The sequence below is a fragment of the Echinops telfairi genome, unplaced genomic scaffold (assembly GCF_000313985.2).
Source record: "Echinops telfairi isolate 266 unplaced genomic scaffold, ASM31398v2 ScPeMD7_18;HRSCAF=68, whole genome shotgun sequence".
In the NCBI taxonomy this organism is placed as follows: Eukaryota; Metazoa; Chordata; class Mammalia; order Afrosoricida; family Tenrecidae; genus Echinops; species Echinops telfairi.
In genome coordinates, this window is record NW_022103915.1 from 24088977 (window position 1) to 24106625 (window position 17649).

Below are 17649 nucleotides of genomic sequence, written 5' to 3' on the forward strand. Positions count from 1 at the left end.
GGGGAGGGGCAGGCATCCACTTAGTATTTGGGGCTGGGACCAGCCCCCTAGACCTCTCCACTGATTCCCTACTCCTACGCTGGCATGTTGTCTTCGCACCTTGGAGCACTGGGTTGAAGTTCAGTATGTTCTTAAAGAAGCAGCATTCAAGAAGTCAAAAGATCTTGCATTGGACACATCTGCTGCACAGTCCCTTTTTAAGTGCCAAAGAGCAAAGATGTTCCTTTGGGAACAGGGTGCCCCTGACCCAAGAAATGGTATTTTTGAGCATCCCAAATGGATGTGAAAGTTGGAATTGAGTAAGGAAGACTGAAGGAGAATTGATGCACTTGACTTATGGTGTTGGAAAAATATATTGACAGTGTGATGGACCAAAGAGATCTGTCTTAAAAGAAATACAACGAGAATGTTCCCAAAGAGTGAGGATAGCGAGACTTGGTCTCATATACTTTGGACATGTTGTCAGGAGAGACCAATCCTTGGAAAAGGAAATCATGCTTAGTAAAATTCATTGAGGATCAATGAAAAAGAAGAAAAACCTCAAGGAGATGGATCGACAAAGGGGCTGTAACAATAGAGGCAAACATAACAATTGTGAGAATGGAGTGAGCAGGACCTAGTCAAAGGCACCTAGCAACAACAATAACTACTACTGTACGAAGTATGATGTCCTTCTCCAGAGACTGATTTCATCCGATAATGTTTCAAAAGTACATAGACAAAGCCTCACCATCGGCTTGTAAGGAGTACTTGGGATGTGCTTCCTCCAAGACAGATTTGCTTGTTCTTCTAGTAGTCCATGGAACTTTCCACATTCTCACAAACACCTAATTCAAGTGCATCAATTCTTCTGAGGCCGTCTTATTAATTGTGCAGCTTTCGACGCATCCGAGGCGATTGAAAATACCATAACCTGAGTCAAGAGTACTTTAGTCTTCAAAGTGACAATGAAGAGGGATGGAAGGGTGGAGATGCTTTTAAATTAAGTATTTAATTTTTGTTCAATTTTCTCAAAATCCCTTTATGATAAATATGTGTCCAATTTTGTTAATAACCAATAGATCTGATAAATTATAATAGCACATTTTCTAATGATGCTGGATGAGAAAGAGTGTACATAATGAAAAGCTCCTTCTACATGTAAGCAATTAGTTCCTTGATCATCCCACCTGTTCTCTGAAGTAGACAGAATCATACTATAGTTTTCACTTAACAGAGACAACAAGAGATACACAGGAGAATTTGCTGTTGTTAGGTGCCATCAAGTTGGCTCCAATCCATAGTGACTCTTATGCATAGCAGAATGAAGCAATTGTTTCTATGCCTGAGCCCATTGTTTCAGCCATTGTGTCAATACATCTGACTAAAGGCCTTCCTCTTTTTCGCTTCCCCTCCATTTTACCATGCTTGGTGTTTTTCTTCCAGGGACTAGTCTCTCTTGTGAATATGTCCAAAGTATGTAAGATGAAGTCTTGTCATCTTTGCCTCTAAGGAGCACTCTGACCATACTTCTTCCAAGACGGGTCAGATTGACCTTTTTTCAGTCCATGGTACTTTCAAGATTCTCCAGCACCACAGTTCTAAGTCATCGATTCTTCTACAGTCTTCCTTATTCAATGTCCAACTTTCACAGGCATAGGAGGTGATTGAGAATTCCACAACTTGAGTCAGGTGTACCTTAGTGCTCAAAGTAACACTTTCACTTTTCACGGAAGGGTCACAGAAGGGTTCTGTGCCTTGTTCCGATGGTTCATGGAAAGTCTTGCAAGCTCCATTTCTATTCCCAGCCTTACAATGGGAATAAATAATCCGCTCACATAGTCAGACAATCATCTCCCTATTAGGGTGGGGCCTTCAATCCTGTTATTCACCATGACTTTTAGTTGACATAGCTCCATACAAGATATTTTCCCTCCTTCTTTTGTGGTGGAAAATGAAGATATTGGCTATAAAATAAAAAGAAAGCAGAACTTGCCACAACTTCTATTGGTGGCCTAAAGGCTCCCTGATACCCCAGAGTCATCAGTTTCACCCTATGGGCAGCTCCATGGGAGAAGAATGTGATAGTTTCTGTAAAGATTCACAGCCTTGCAAACCTTACATGCGGTTCTAGTCTGGCATATAGGGTCATACGAGTTGGAATCAACTCCATGTTAGTGGTTGTTTTGCTTGTCTATTTTGTTTCTTTCTTTTAATTCAATAGTTTGTTATGTACATCAAACCTTTTATTGTCACACAGAACTGAATCAGACAGAACTTTAATGAAGGCTTTCATGCTTCATTTGAGAGCTTCTGGCTTTGTTGTTTTAGTTTTCAGGGGTTGAGATTGGTTGTGAAATGGCAACTTGGTTATGCTACGTACAAAGACCAGCCAAGCATTAAATCCTGGCATCTGGAGAGTGGGAAATATCAGCAGACTTTTCAGCTAAACTCTCACTGAGCAGACAAATCCTTCTTACAGACTTTTGGGTCCTATTGGGGCAGAGACGCCCTCCTGCCTCCTTACACACATTCCCAATGAGAGTTTCGATCACTTTACCCTTTCTAACAGAAACACCCCAAGGATGACCATCTCAAGACGTAGACAGGAAGTCTTGAAAATTTGTTTTAATGCCCCTTTTGCAAAGTGGACAAGGGCTTCTTTTTCCTAATAAAGCTGCACAACACTGAAGCCGAACAACAGTCTCCGCGTGGAAGCTGGTCTTCTACAAACGGATGTAATACTCACACCGAGGGTTATAGCAGGCCAGATTTCAGGTTCTCAGACCTGGTACTGCCTTCACGATGCACAACATTCTGGTTCACAGGTCTTTCATGCCTATGCCGCCAGTGTGAGGCCACCTGTCCCTCATAAGCACGCAATGATGTGGGAAGAGCGAATGCTATGAATTCATTCCCCCACCTGAGTTGAGCAAACAGACTCTCCCACGGAAGGAGTGGTGGAGACAACAGAGACTTAGTCACAGTCTTCTGCCTCCATCCAAAGAAGGTTGAGGAGAGGAGGTCTGAGATGTATGTTTTGGTAAACATAGAGGGGAAGAATAATCTACTCTTGCTTCATCTTTAAAAACATTTTTAGCCACATTTTCTTTGTTGGCACAGTGTTGAATTTTAAAAATCGAGATAGAATATAGAATATAAAAGCCAAGACGATAAGAAGCACCACTAGACATGGGATATTTTTGCGCTGTTCCCCAGCTACTCTCTAGCAAAAGGAAAAGCCCTCAGCAAGACAGATGGCTTTCAGAAGGAATAAAGGGTTACAGAGAGCAGCTGGTGCATGGCTGTGAGGGCAGCTCTTTCTAGGAGTGTTTCTTTCTAAGGCTGGTGTGGGGTCCAGAAAAGATAGATATATGGTATGCCTAAAAGGGGCAACTGGCTAGAAACACTTGCCTTCACAAAATAGGTACTCTTAAACCATTAAGATGTGGGAAAGTATGTTTGTAGCTCTGTGTCTTCAAGGTCACATACAGGAATTTCTGGAGTTCAGATTATCAGAGGCAGGGTTAAAAAAATAGATATGTTCTTGAATTATGGAAGAGGGTGGCTTTCTAAAGCATGTGTTAGAAATGAAAGACTTGCCAAGAAAGCAAATAAATAAATAAGGAACTACCATATCTGGCTTTCTGAATTTTGAACAGCAGTATGTGACTGAAGCTGGAAAAATCTGGAGCCATGAAGAAATTCTATTCTCTAGGTCTGAAAGTAAAGAGGGCCTGCAGGCAGCCTGAGAAGCTTGCTAGGTGACCACCTGGATCCACTTGTTGGGTGGAAACAGGAGAAAAGCAGCAAGAGAGACAGGTTGAGTCTGGTCACTGACACCCATGGACCTGGTTCACAGGGACTAGAGGAGAAGACGAGAACTGGTTGGCTAGTCTGAAGGTGAAAGAGTTGTGCAGAACTTGAGACTACACTGTGACCTAGGGGGCTATGCTTGTGTAGAATTTGTGAAGGGACCCATGGTCAAAAGGGTGAGGAGGTCAATGAGCACCCTAGTGAGGCTGAGTGAGGTGGTCCACATTGAGCTGACCAGAACCCAACCAGATGAAGATATTTTTGATCCTGTGAATTGATGCATATTGCTGCTGACTTTATGGAAGGTCGGTCCTGATTTGACTTTGCTTATGGATGCAGACTCACAAGGTTCCAAGTGGAACAAAGTTTCTTCATATTAACGAACATTCTCATCTCAGAGCACTGGGTTGATAGAAGTGGGTAGTATAGAAATTGGATATGCAAAATGGTGGGGATAAAGCATGAAGTGGCTGGCTTCTTTCATGGGTGGGACAATATTTTTGTAAGATTATAGTGTAGGTGTTCACATAACTGCAATTGTTAAGTAGAGAACATTTTTGTTTTGTTCACTTATAGAGTATTAAGTTTCAATGAGGTGAGCACATTTTGAATTGTACACATTTTAGTTTAATCCTGTTAGGCAGAAATATGATTTTACTATTTTACTTGTTTTTAAAATTACATATGCAAAAAAAGTTGTGTACTAGTGCCAATTTGGCTGGGGGGGGGGGCTGTGATAGTTAGGGGTTTTTTGTGCCAATATGACACCAGTAAGAGGATATGGGTGGAATCTCACCTGTCAATCGCCTGATGATGCCTCCTTCTGAGCATGGCCTTCTCATAAAAAGGGTTCTGGCAACCTGCCCCCTCTCTCTCTGCTTCCCCTTCCTGCTGGCAAGCCACTCAGAGACCTGATGGAGACCTGCAGGAGCCCTGGACATGCATCCACAGCCATTGGATCCACTAGACTTTGCACCCACTGACCTGTGATCTTCCTGCTTTTTGCATCATTGCTTATGGTTGTGTGAGTCTGAAGAGGGATTTATGGACTAGTATCAGACTTACAGATATGATTTGAACCAAGATTGGATACTTTCTTGATATCCAATTATTCCTTGATATACAGCTTTTTCTTACACATACATGGGTGTCTCTAGATTTGTTTCTTTAGTCAACTTGGCCCAACAAAGCAACACACTTTTTGATCTCTTTATTTCTAGTTCCATGAGCATTGCTTGTAGATCCAAGCAAGACAAAATCCTTGACAACCTCAACCTTTTCTCCATTTATCATGATGTTACCTATTGGCCTAGTTGTGAGGATTTTGGACTTCTTTACATTGATCTTCATCAGAAAGTGCTCCAAGTCCTCCTCATATTCAGCAAGCAAAGTTACGTCACCTGCATATCACAGGTTGTTAATAAACCATCTTCCAATCCTGATGCTACATTCTTCTTCGTATAATCCAACTTCTCCAATGATTTCCAGGATACAACCTCGATGCCCACCTTTCTTGATGTTAAAGCATGCAGCATTCCCTTGTTCTGTTCCATGTACAAGTTCCTCGAGTGAGGAGCCGGATTCTTCTTTGCTGTCAAATCTCAGTCTTGGAAGCTCCGCTGAAACCTGTTCACTTTGGGTGACCCTACTGGCATTTGAAATCCAGTGACATAGCTTCCAGCACCACAGCAACACACAAACCACCTCTGACAGCTACATAATCTCCTGTCACCTTAAGTGAAGGGGTGGAGTTTAGCCTGTCAATCAGGTCGCAGCTTGATGACCCTTTTGGAGGCACAACCGATAAATAGTTCACTGTAGGCTGATCCACTCTCTCTCTGCCTTCCCTTTCTGGCTATTGACACTCAGAGAGCTGGAGGAGACACGTGGAGACCCACGCCAGAGTTGAGATGCTTCCACTGCCAGTGGATCCATAAGACCTTCTACCTACTGGCCAGTGATCTTCTTGTATTAGGCATCATTGCATGTGCTGCGTGAGCCTGAAAAGGAATTTATGGACTGGTATTGGACATATGGGCTAATATTGGACTTATGAACTTGTTCAGGACTAGGCTAGGATGTTTTCTCAATATACAATTGCTCTTTTATATAATGATCTCTCTTATACACATGAGTGTCTATGAATTTGTTTCTCTAGTCAACCCAGACTAACACACCACCACAGTACAGCAAACTGTAGACAAGTTGTGGAATCCTGCCTCTTAGTTTAGGAGAAAATGCCCTCCAAAATAGAACTATAGCTGCAGGCATATGGAGTCCAGAATGATATCACATAAGGAATTATGCTAGAACAGTGGTTCTCCACCTTCCTAATGCTCCAACCCTTTAATACAGTTCCTCATGTTGTGGTGACCCTCCCACCCAACCATAAAATTACTTTCATTGCTACTTTATAACTGTAATTTTGCTACTATTATGAACCGGGTGACCCTTGTGAAAGGGTCGTTTGACCCTCAAAGGGGTCATGTCCCACAGGTTGAGAACCACTGTGCTAGAAGGATCTTATTATTTGACTGTAACTCAATAGATAAAGTAGTTTGGGAGTTATTAGCTTTGAAGAAAGCATTCCTTTCGTCCCACCCTTCATTCCGAGCTCTCTTCTCTGTTCTTCAGAGGAACTAGTCCCCTCTTCCTTACAAAGTCAGACCCTTCACAACTGTGGTCACCAGCCACAGACACACTTAATTCATTAACGTCTTCCTTAAAATGTGGTACTCAGATGAGGCTAAACTAATGTGGTATATAGGACTCCCATGGCATTTATTAATGTAGACTGAATAAGTTAGTCTTGTAAATAACCATACATTGTTTTAGACTTCCATTGAATTTATAAGTCATTAGGAATTTCTTTAAGACTGATTGCCAATAAACTATGTCTTTCTACTACTGCTCCCTCTCAGGCTGGATCCTCCATTAGTCCCTCCAAACTCACTCTTTACTCTTCATCACCAGCTTTGTGCCCCAATAGGTGGACCAGAGGAAAGCCATGAATCAGCAATCTTATTCTTGTTGGCTTCCCAGTGGAACTGACTAGGAGATGAGAGGAAAAGAGAATGGAGCTTGATGTGTATCCATCTTGCTTGTCATTGTTTGGCTGTGTCCCTGTCTACAAAAGGCTATTGATCCTATGTCTACCAGGCATGTTTCAGTACCTTCTGTCTCCCCCAGCCTTCAGACATATGTGAAAAAAATATACAGTAAATCCAGGAACAGAATTGTCACACATTATCTAAATGAACAAAAGAAAACAATCCAGCAATGAAAATTGGGTGGTTAAAACCCAATGGGTTTACAAAATAATTAGATGCACAAAACTCATTTAATTCATATTATAGCTGAAGCCATTAAAAAGTAATAAAAGGAAATTAAGCTAATCAATTTGTGATAGATACAGAATATGGCAATTGTAAAGCCACGCACTTTGAGTAACTAGACCTGTTGTAGTTTTAATTTACACTTCATTTAACTGGCATTGAGGTCTCAAGTTAGACCTAATGCTACAGTAAACTCTTTACTATATTCTAGCTACATCAAAACAAAAGAGTTGCCATGTTTCTTCAATTTAAGATGTTCTTAAAAAGGAAAAACAAACAAATAAAATTTGCTAAGCATTTCTGAGGCCAGTGATTGACACGGATGCTGGATCACTCTTAGGAAGTTTGTACAATGCGAGCACAAGCCTGCGTGGCTAACAGTCCCTTTATTCTTCCCCCTAAGAGACCTTTGGTCACTTGGCAGAGAAGCTGTAAACTGTTAAAGAGGAATTTTAGACCCTATTAGACTGATCAGATACAGAGTTGGAGCTGACAGTGATGGTACTACATGCTGGGAAGAATGACAATATTAATATTAACATCAAAGGGGGCAGGAGGGTGACCCTTCATATTCTCATTCTATCCTCCTGGTTTATCACTGTAATACAAAGCAATGTAAAGCAAAACCGAGGAGCAAAACTCCCAAACAGATGTATTGTAGTAGATGACAACACAAAATGTAAACACAGTTTGAATTATGGTTGCTATTGTGTGTGTGTGTGTGTGTGTGTATGTGTGTATGTATGTGTGTGTGCAGGGGAGACCTGGTAAGCCTAATGGTTATGCATTGGGCAGCTAACCTCAAGGCCAGCAGTTCAAAACTACAAGCCATTCTGTTCCTGTCACAGAAACTCACAGGGGCAGGTCTACTCAGGCCGATAGGGTCTCCATGAGTCAGAACTGACTTGAAGGCAGTGAGTTTTGTTTTGTTTTTGGGTAAGGGTGCAGGGGTGCAGGGAGTGGAACTCAAAAGCATCAATAGCTTTTCATCTCATTCAGAAAAAGAAAATCCAAAGATTTAAAATTCCTTTAAAGGGATCTATAAAGTGTAACACACTCTACACCATGCCTGCTCTGGCCTTGTTTCCTGTGACCCTCTCTTCCCTCCACATTTCTCTTCCAACGCTTTCTTCAATGACTGCGCATGTTCCCTCCGCGCCTCTCTTGCCCTGGGCTCTGTGCATTTATTTCCTCGGACGCTCCTTCTCTTGAATATCAGCCTGGCACTCACTGCCATCGGGTTTACTTAACTTTTTTTGGTGGGTGAAGGGAGACAATGGACAGCGTAAGGTACGAAATGATAATAATATATCATTGATCAAGGATTCATGAAGGTGGGATGTTGGGGGAGAAAGGGGGAAAAAGAGGAGCTTATACCAAGGGCTCAAGTAGAAAATGTTTTGGAAATGAGGATGGAAACAAATATGCTTCATACAATTGATGGATGGTATGCTCTAAGAGCCCCCAATAAAATGATTAATTAAAAAAATTTTTTTACCACTTTCAAGTTTTTATTCAAATGTAGCCTTCTCACTGAGGTCTCCTGGGCCTTTTAAATGCCCTCTTCCAACACCCCCTTCTCTTCCTTCACCTCCCTTCATTTTTGCCCATGATATTTACTACCATCTGACACCCATGTGGGGGAGCCCTGGTGGAGTACTGATTATGCACTGAGCTTTGATCCTCAAGGTCAGCAGTAGGAATCCACCAGCTGCTCCGTGGGAGAGAGACAGGGGTTTCTCCTCCCATCAATAGTTACAGGCTCGGAAACCCCAGGGGCAGTTCTACCCCGTCCTATTGGGCTGCTGTGAGCCGCCATTGACTCGATGGCAGTGAGTTTGGTCTGGGTTTGACGCTCTATGTAGCTTATTTATTTATTTGCCTGATTGTGTTCATCCTGCCTTGCTGAAGGGAAGACCAATACAGTGCAGACATTCTATATGTCTGACCATTGGAATAGAGCCAGCCTATGCCAATAAATATTTATTTTAAAAATAAAATGAGGGAAACTCTAAGCAGTCAAAAGGGGAAAGAGAGAGAGGAGGGAGATGAGAGGGAAGACGGAAAAGAAAAAGAAGGACAAGAGGAAAAAAACTTGGTGTGATCAATGCTACTTCCTGGATGTAAGATTTCTGGTAATCTCATAACTTTGGATTATGGTCACGAACCCAGAAATCAATGCAGAAGGTGCTGAGATGGAAATACTACAGCCACAAAGCCCATGTCTCATCGGCCGGACGGACCCTCATTACGTCCTCCATCAGAGCCCGTTTATTCTCATAGGCAGATCCTTGTCTCAAAATTAGTCTTCCAGCTTCTTAGCTTACAGGAAGATTGAAATAACAAAATCTAAAGTGACAGTACCTGGCAGGGAAAAATAAAAAGAGATGATTTGAATCTCCTCTCAAGAGCTGAGTAACTATGATAATACTGGATGGAGTATGGGTAAAATTAAGCCAAGGTCAGCAAAATGTAAGCTCAAAGCTTCATGTGTCACATAAATATTAAGATTATGTTTCTGAAAGAAAAATTGGGACACAAGAGAGCTCTTCCCAGGTGCAAAGGCAGTGTGAGACATATTGTTTAAGGTAATGATGAAATATTAGAATATTCTAATAGCAAGATATTCTTTTTTAAAATCATTTTATCGGGGGCTCATACAATTCTCATCACAATCCATGCATATATCAATTGTATAAAGCACATTTGTACATTCGTTACCGTCATCATTCTCAAAACATTTGCTCTCCACTTAAGCCCCTGGCATCAGCTCCTCATTTCCCCCTCCTTCCCTACTCCCCCCTCCCTCATGAACCCTTGATAATTTATAAATTATTATTTTGTCATGTCTTACACTGTCCAACATCTCCCTTCACCCACTTTTCTGTTGTCCGTCCCCCAGGGTTGAGGTTATATGTAGATCCTTATAATCAGTTCCCCCTCTCTACCCCACCCTCCCTGTACCCTCCCAGTATCGCCACTCTCACCACTGGTCCTGAAGGGACCATCCGTCCTGGATTTCCTGTGTTTTTAGTTCCTATCTGTACCAGTGTACATCCTCTGGTCTAGCCAGATTTGTAAGGTAGAATTGGGATCAGGATACTGGGGAGAGGGGAGGAAGCATTCAGGAACTAGAGGAAATTTGTATGTTTCATCATTGCTACACTGCACCCTGACTGGCTGGTCTCCACCCCGCAGACCCTTCCATAAGGGGATGTCCAGTTGCCTACAGATGGGCTTTGGGACTCCACTCCAAACTCCCCCTCATTCACAATGATATGATTTTGTATTCTTTGATGCCTGATATCTGATCCCTTCAACACCTCATGATCACACAAGCTGGTGTGCTTCTTCCATGTGGGCTTTGTTGTTTCTGAGCTAGATGGCCACTTGTTTACCTTCAAGTCTTTAAGACTGTAGACATTATATATTTTGATGGCCGGGCACCATTAGCTTTCTTCACTACATTTGTTTATGCACCTGCTTTTCTTCAGCGATCGTGTCGGGAAAGTGAGCATCATGGAATGCCAGTTAATAGAACAAAGTATTCTTGCATTGAGGTAGTACTTGAGTGGAGGCCCAATGTCCATCTGTTACCTTAATACTAAACCTATAAATATATGCACATAGATCTATTTCCCCATCCTCATATATAAATATATTTACATATGTACATGCCTTTATGTAGCCCTCTCTAAGTGCCCTTTGCCTCCTAGTTCTTTCCTCTATTTCCTTTGATGTTCCCCTTGTCCCACTATCATGCTCAGCCTTCATTTGGGTTTCAGTAATTTCTCCTGGTTACATTACCCTTGATCACGCCCTACCAGGCCACCCACACCCTCCTCACCACCAATTTGGATCACCTTGTCCCTGGGTTTGTTAACACTGGTTCCTTTCCCCCATCTCCCCCTCTCCCATGTTCCCCTGGAACTGTCAGTCTAGTTGTTTTCTCCTGGAGATTGTTCATGCAGCCTATCTTATTTAGACAGACCTGTGGAGATAATAACATGCACAAAAATGAGACAGAGGAAAACCAAGCAACAAAAGAAAACAAAACAACAACAAAAGCCAATGACCAAACCAAACAAAAAAAAAAACCACACAACACAACAACAATAACAAAGAAAAGCCTGTAGTTAGTTCGAGGACTGTTTTTTGGCCTTTAGGAGTGTTTTCCGGCTGAAGTCTGCTGGGGTGCCAAGACCTGGCCCTAAAGTCTATTTTTGGTATACCCTGGGGACTTCATTGCTCTGTTCCCCTTGCTGTTCTGTTCCACTCCCTTAGTGTTTTGCCTCCGTGTGGTGGGATCAGATCGGGCGCAATTCCCACACTGTGTCTCCAGTGTTGTGCCCTGTAGGGCTATGGGTCAGTGAGGGATGTCGTGTCTCATAGTGGGGCTGGCCATGTGGTCTTCTCTGTGGATTGGCTGCTCTGAGCTGGACTATCATCGTCCTCAAGGCTTGGTGGGCCAGGATGTGCTCCATTCTCTCTTCCTCCCCCTTCATTTGCTCCTGTGTGCTCTGATCAGACTTGTCCCTCTCCCTGAGCTGCAGCTTCAGTGCTGTCCTCTGAAATAAATTCTTCTGGGGGTGGGGGGCATAGCAAGATATTTTCAATAGGAGCATATCAGCTAAATACAAATCATAGATAGCCATACATCGAAGAGTATGCTAGCAGGAGAAAGATAAAACCTTGGAAACCCTGCCTTGGGTCACTAAGCATTAGAATGAACTGGACGGCGTGAGGTGATATTTTGGGAGTTGCGGACATGTGAAGTGAAGAGCCTGCTCAAGGGACAGGCTATAAGGGAGAAGAAAGGAAGCCTCATCATACTTTGTAGGTAACAGGTTCAAAAGAACCAGCTCAAGAGTACCCAGTACACCAGTTTGGGCACTTGAGAGCAAAAACGAAACAAAGCAGACAGACAAAACAAAACTGAAGAGCAACAAAAATAACCCTTAACTTTATGGAAACTCTATTTTAGTATGAAAAGACATAAATTATTAGAAATAAAATGTGGATGTTATGTTAGAAAATGGGACTAAAGAATCTTTTTTTTTTTCTTCTAAAGTGGCAGGGGTGTTCAATTTGGGAGTGAATAGGAAAAAGAAAATGAGAAGGGAATATTTGAGCCAAAGCTTTCAGGAGGTGAAAAAGTGTCTGGCAGAACAATAGGCGCTGGCAGAGAGAAGAACATCACGTGCGAGGATCAGCAAGAAGCAACTAAGAGGAGAGCCGAATCCGTGAGAGGGAGTAGAGATAAGAAACAGAATGGGGAAGAGAAAGAAGGTCCGGCCATGGAGGAACTCTTGAGCCTCTGGAAGAGCTTTATTTTTTATTTTGCGAGTACTGCGAAGTCAGCAGAGAGTTCTGTTTGGACAGTGATTTAAAAGAACCCCTCCAACTGCTGAGTGGACAATAGATGTCTAGGGCCAAGGGAGTCTAAGCCAGAAGGAAAGACATTCTAAGTATCTTGAGAGTCAAGGAAAATTCAATAGAAGTAGTGGCGAAGAGTCCTACCATTTAAGTGGAGATGCAGATTTTGAATCTGCACTGAGAAACCGTTCCTCTTCTTATATGGGCTCAAGCTATGCTGACTATTGAGAAGGCTTACCTATCCTGGCATGTCACATCAGCTTCTGGACTTTATGGCCCATCAGGAAGGTCTATTAGTAATTTATCCTCCAAATGGTACCCCTTTGAGAGTCAGTGAGGTGCTATTTATTCTATGAGGCCAATCGGTACAAGGGAAGGCTTCTTACAGACAAGACAGTCCAGGAGATCATGGACGACTCCACTAAGTTCTTTAGAAGAGTGCCAACTTGCTTAATAAATACTTACGTTTTACCTCAGAAAATTTGAGAAATGGGAACCTTAATCAGACCCACAGCATTTATTTGGTTGAGTTGGGGTTTTTAGACATACTTAATATACCTTTGGTATTTTGAGTGCTTGCATCGAGGGCCATGGGGCAGAATGGGTTACTGTTGAGTTGCTAACTGCAATGCCAGCCATTCCAAGCTGCCAGCAGAATCTGCAGGAGAGAGGTGAGGCTCTCTGCTCTTGTAAAGATTGACAAGTTCAGAATCCATAAGGAGCTATTCTATTCTATCACTTCTATAGGGTCACTATGAGTTAATATTAGTGAGTCTTTTTGCTTTTTTAAAAAAACTGGAGTCGCCTTACTGTTCCAGTTTAAAATTAAGTGATTTATTTTAAGAATAAAAGAAATTTTCATTTTTTCCCCAGTTTTCTTTGATAGTACTTACAGTGAGCCAGTAATTGATCTAAGCATTTTGTACACATTTTAAGGGTAGAAATTGCAACCACGTTACTTACTACAGCTTTTCTATTCCACAGTCTTTGTAACTCCCACCCAGTCACTGAGTGGGAACATGAAAATAAGATATAGAGGACTCTAACTTGGGGATCGGTCAGTTTTGCCAATTCCGCAGGTATATAAGCGAGCCATCTCAGAAGCAGAAACAGACCATCAAGAAAGAAGAGCCATTAGCAGAACACAGAAGATCCCTGCCTGAAATGGCAGCGGAAGCACCAAAGGCCATAGTATTGAGACCATAAGACAGAGCAGAAGAACCACACCAAGACCATGAGGCAGAGTGGTGGGCTTCCTGACCCACAGACTGAGTAAGGCTGAGTGCCTTTGGGCAGGAGGCTGGCTGGCAGAGTGAGGTGCTCTTTGGGCAGTTATCAGCACTAATATTTGCCCAGACAGGGCTGAGCATCAGAGAGCGTGGCTGAGAAGAGGCACTATGGACAGAAGGACTGTATCCTGAACATGTTGGAGGTAATTAATTTCCATGGTCACCCCCATAATTGTGAATACTATAGATGAGTTCTATATGGTCAGCCCAATGAATTATTGAATTCAGCAGAAAAGTAGAGTATTGTGGTGTTAGAACAGGATAAAGAAGGATGGTGTGTGGAGGCATGGCCAACCTCTGCCTCATAGGAATCATCTGTGGGCAGAAGTGGAGCTGGGCTCTCTTTCCCTCATATTTAGCTGCAGGAGGTCAGTCCTGGCCCTTACGGTATTTCCTCAGAAATAATACTGCAATGGAAAATAACCCTTTGAGTTATTTTCCATCTTCCAGTTTCTTGATTATAATTCTCTGGAAGCTATTCTACAGCTATGTAAGTTTTAGATTACTTCTCAAAAAGAATCATTGGTTATGTCTGTGGAAAGAGATGATGAAAACGTTCAGTCTCATCAGTCAGAACAAGGCCAGAGGTCACTGTGGAGCAGGCCATCGATTGCTCCTATGCAAGTTCAAGTTGAAGAAACATTGTAAAGTTCACAAGAGCCAAACTGTTACCTTGAGTATATCCCGACTGAATTTAGAGACTCTTCCAAGAATAGATTTGATACACTTAATACTAATACTTGAAGATTAGATAAATTGTGGGGTGGCATCAAGGATAGCCTACATAAAGGAAACAATAGGAAGTTTTTAAAATCAGGAAAGAAAGAAAGACATAAATGGATAGCAGAAGGAACTCTGATGCGTGCTCTTGAGTGCAGAATGGCTACAATGTACCGAAGAAATGATGTAATACAGAGCAGAACCAAACATGTCAAAGTTTGGCTTAAGAAGACAAAATAAAATATTGCAACAAAATGTTCAAATGCCTGGTGAGAAAACCAAAGGGAAGAACATAGTTGGCATTTCTCCAACTAAAATCACTACAGAAAAAATTCAAGCCTTGAGTTGCAATATTGAAGTCGTCCAGGGGCAAAAATTGAATGCTGCAAGAAGGCTCGAAAGAAGATGGAAGATATACACAGACCCACTATGCCCTGAAAAATGGACCAATATCCAACCATTTAATGAAATAGCATATGATCAAAAACCAATTTTACTGAAGGAAGACACAGAAGGCATTATCAAAAACAAAAACAGCCTCCGGGAATGGACGGAATTATCAATTGAGGTCTTCCTCATATGCAACATTGGAGGCAGTCTCTATCCCAAGAAATCTGAAAGACTGACACTTGGCCAAATGACTGGAAGAGATCCATCTATGTGCCAATCCAAGTGAAAGTGACCCAGTGGATTACAGAAATTGTCAACATTGCAAGTAAATAACACATGCAAGTCAAGTTATGCTGAAGATAAATAAAAAATGGTTGCAGCAGTACATTGACAGCGAACTACCAGAAGCACCAGCTAAATTGAGAAGACGCTATGGAATGAGTAATATCATTGCTGGTGTCAGATGGATATTGGCTAAAAGCACAGAAGACAAGAAATATGTTTACCTGCATTTTATTAACTATGCACAGGGAGTCAGCTGTGTGGGTCATTATAAACTGTAGATAACATTATAATGATGGGGGATTTCAGGGTACTTGATTATGTTCATGTTGATTTTGTACATAGAACAAAAAGCAATTTTTAAACAGGACCAGGGCATACTGTAGAGCATAAAATCAGGAAAAATGTGTGTCAGGATTGTATTCTTTCACCATACCTGTTCAATCTATATGCTGAGAACATAATTGAAGAAGCTGAACTATATGAAAAGAAAATGACCTCACGATTGGGAGAAGAATCATAACAACCTCTAGTAATGTAGATGATACTACTTTGTTTACTGAAAATGAAGAAGATTTGATGTGTACACTGATGGAGATCACAGATTACAACTTCCCATGTAGATTACCCTTTAGCATAAAGAATACAGAAATCCTCACAAATGAACCAATAACCATCATCGCGATAAATTGAGAAAAGATTGATATTGTCAAGGATTTAATTTTACTTCAATCCACAGTCAACAACCATGGAAACAGCAGTCACAAAATAAAAAACCATATTGCATTCAGTACAAACAGTGCAAAAAGTCATGTTTAAAATATTAAAAAGCCAAGAAGTCAGTTTGGGGAAAAAAATTTGCCCAACCCCAGTCATGATATTTTTATGCATGCAAAAGCTGGATAATGAATAAGGATGATGGGAAAGAATGGATGCCTTGGAATTAATGGCGCTGATGAAGAATAATGAGTGTGCCAGAGACTATCAGAAGAACAAATTGCCTTCAAAGAAGTATGACGAGTGTTCCTTAACAGCGAGACTTTGTCTCAGGTATTTGGGACGTTATTAGGAGGACCAGTCCCTGGAGAACGACATCCTGTTTGGTAGCGAGTCGTCCCCAAAGAGGAAGGTGCCGCTGAACACCAACATTCGTTTGTGGGAATGATGCATGATGGGCAGTTTCATTCTGTTGGACACGGGGTCCCTTTGAGTCAGCACGGACTCAGTGGCATCCAACATTAATTTCAGGTTGTTTTACCATTTTTCTTGTACTGCTCTTTCTATTCCTTTTTTCACCACTAAAAAAAGCACTCCCGCCAGACCCGACACAAGTACTCCTGAAATGTTCACTGATGCACATTTCTCTTGAAGAACAGACATAGAAAACTTATTTTAAACCAAGTTCCCAATTGCTACCATTTAACATGCAGATAAAAGGTGTCGTTAATGAAATGTTATTTCTTTATGCCTATGTCAGGTCTATAATCCAAGGTCTTTCTGAATACACATTACCAGAGGAACAACAGTTCTCACTTGAGCATTTCCACACCTTACGATGGGATCGGTTTCAGAAGCGATCATCATTTAATTACTGTCAACTGTTTGATAATCATTTTCCACCCGGGAGATATGAAGGGAAAATACATGTAGGTAATTTTTCATAACCCAAAGTAAGTTCCAAGTTTCAAGAGGTCAGTCTTGAATTATCATAACTGTTTTAATATGTGATGCTTAAATAAGATTCAGGCAGGGTTAAGAGAAGAGAAACATGCAAACTTGCATTTTCCCCTGGTTACCTTTTCCTGTGTTAGGAAAAGTTATCGGCAACGCCACTAAGTTTAGCAACGGAGTTCTCTCTCCTCTCTCTCTGCCCCCGCCCCCCCCCCCCCGCCTCTACAGAACATCCCCCCCACCCCCCACTCCCAGCCTTTTCTGTGAACTCCCTGCGCTTTCCCAGCGGCGCTCCGCCTGGGCTCTTGTGCGCTCCTCCCCAGGTACTCACAGAGTCTGTGTACTGGCCGGAAGGCTGGGGATGGTGTAGATGTCCTTGCAGGTGACTCTGAAGTGGTCCTCTTGGTGACAGTCGCAGGGAGGAGACGGACACTCCTTTCCCCCCAGGCTCCGGGCCAGGACCACCAGGACCAGCGGCAGGAGCAGCAGCGGCAGCAGGGGCTTCGGCATCCTTTCCCAATGAGCCCCCGGCTACCTCTCCATCCTCCGGACAGCCTCCTTCCCAGCTCCCCGGGGCTGCGGGAGACGCGATCGGGGAGCGGAGCCCAGAGGGAGAGCGCTGGGGGGGCTGTGACCTCACCACCAAAGAGGCACCTGCGGAGGGGAAAGAGGAGACTCTTCAGGGCTCGGCTGCCCTAGGCAACTCGCCACCCAAACAAGCCCGGGCTCTGCTCCCTGACCCCCACCCCTGCTCGGGACCGCTCACGCTGCTTCCCGAAGTTACCGATTTA

The 17649-nt window shown here is 42.5% G+C and overlaps 1 protein-coding gene across 1 annotated transcript in view; it reads right to left on the bottom strand.

Moving 5' to 3' along the window:
- TSHR (thyroid stimulating hormone receptor) overlaps positions 1–17368 on the bottom strand; it is a 155319-nt gene extending 137951 nt beyond the window's left edge. Inside the window, exon 1 of the mRNA XM_004699058.2 lies at positions 17190–17368. Within this exon, the coding sequence (XP_004699115.1) occupies positions 17190–17368 (179 nt within the window). The remainder of the gene's footprint in view (positions 1–17189) is intronic.
- Positions 17369–17649: the final 281 nt, after the last annotated feature.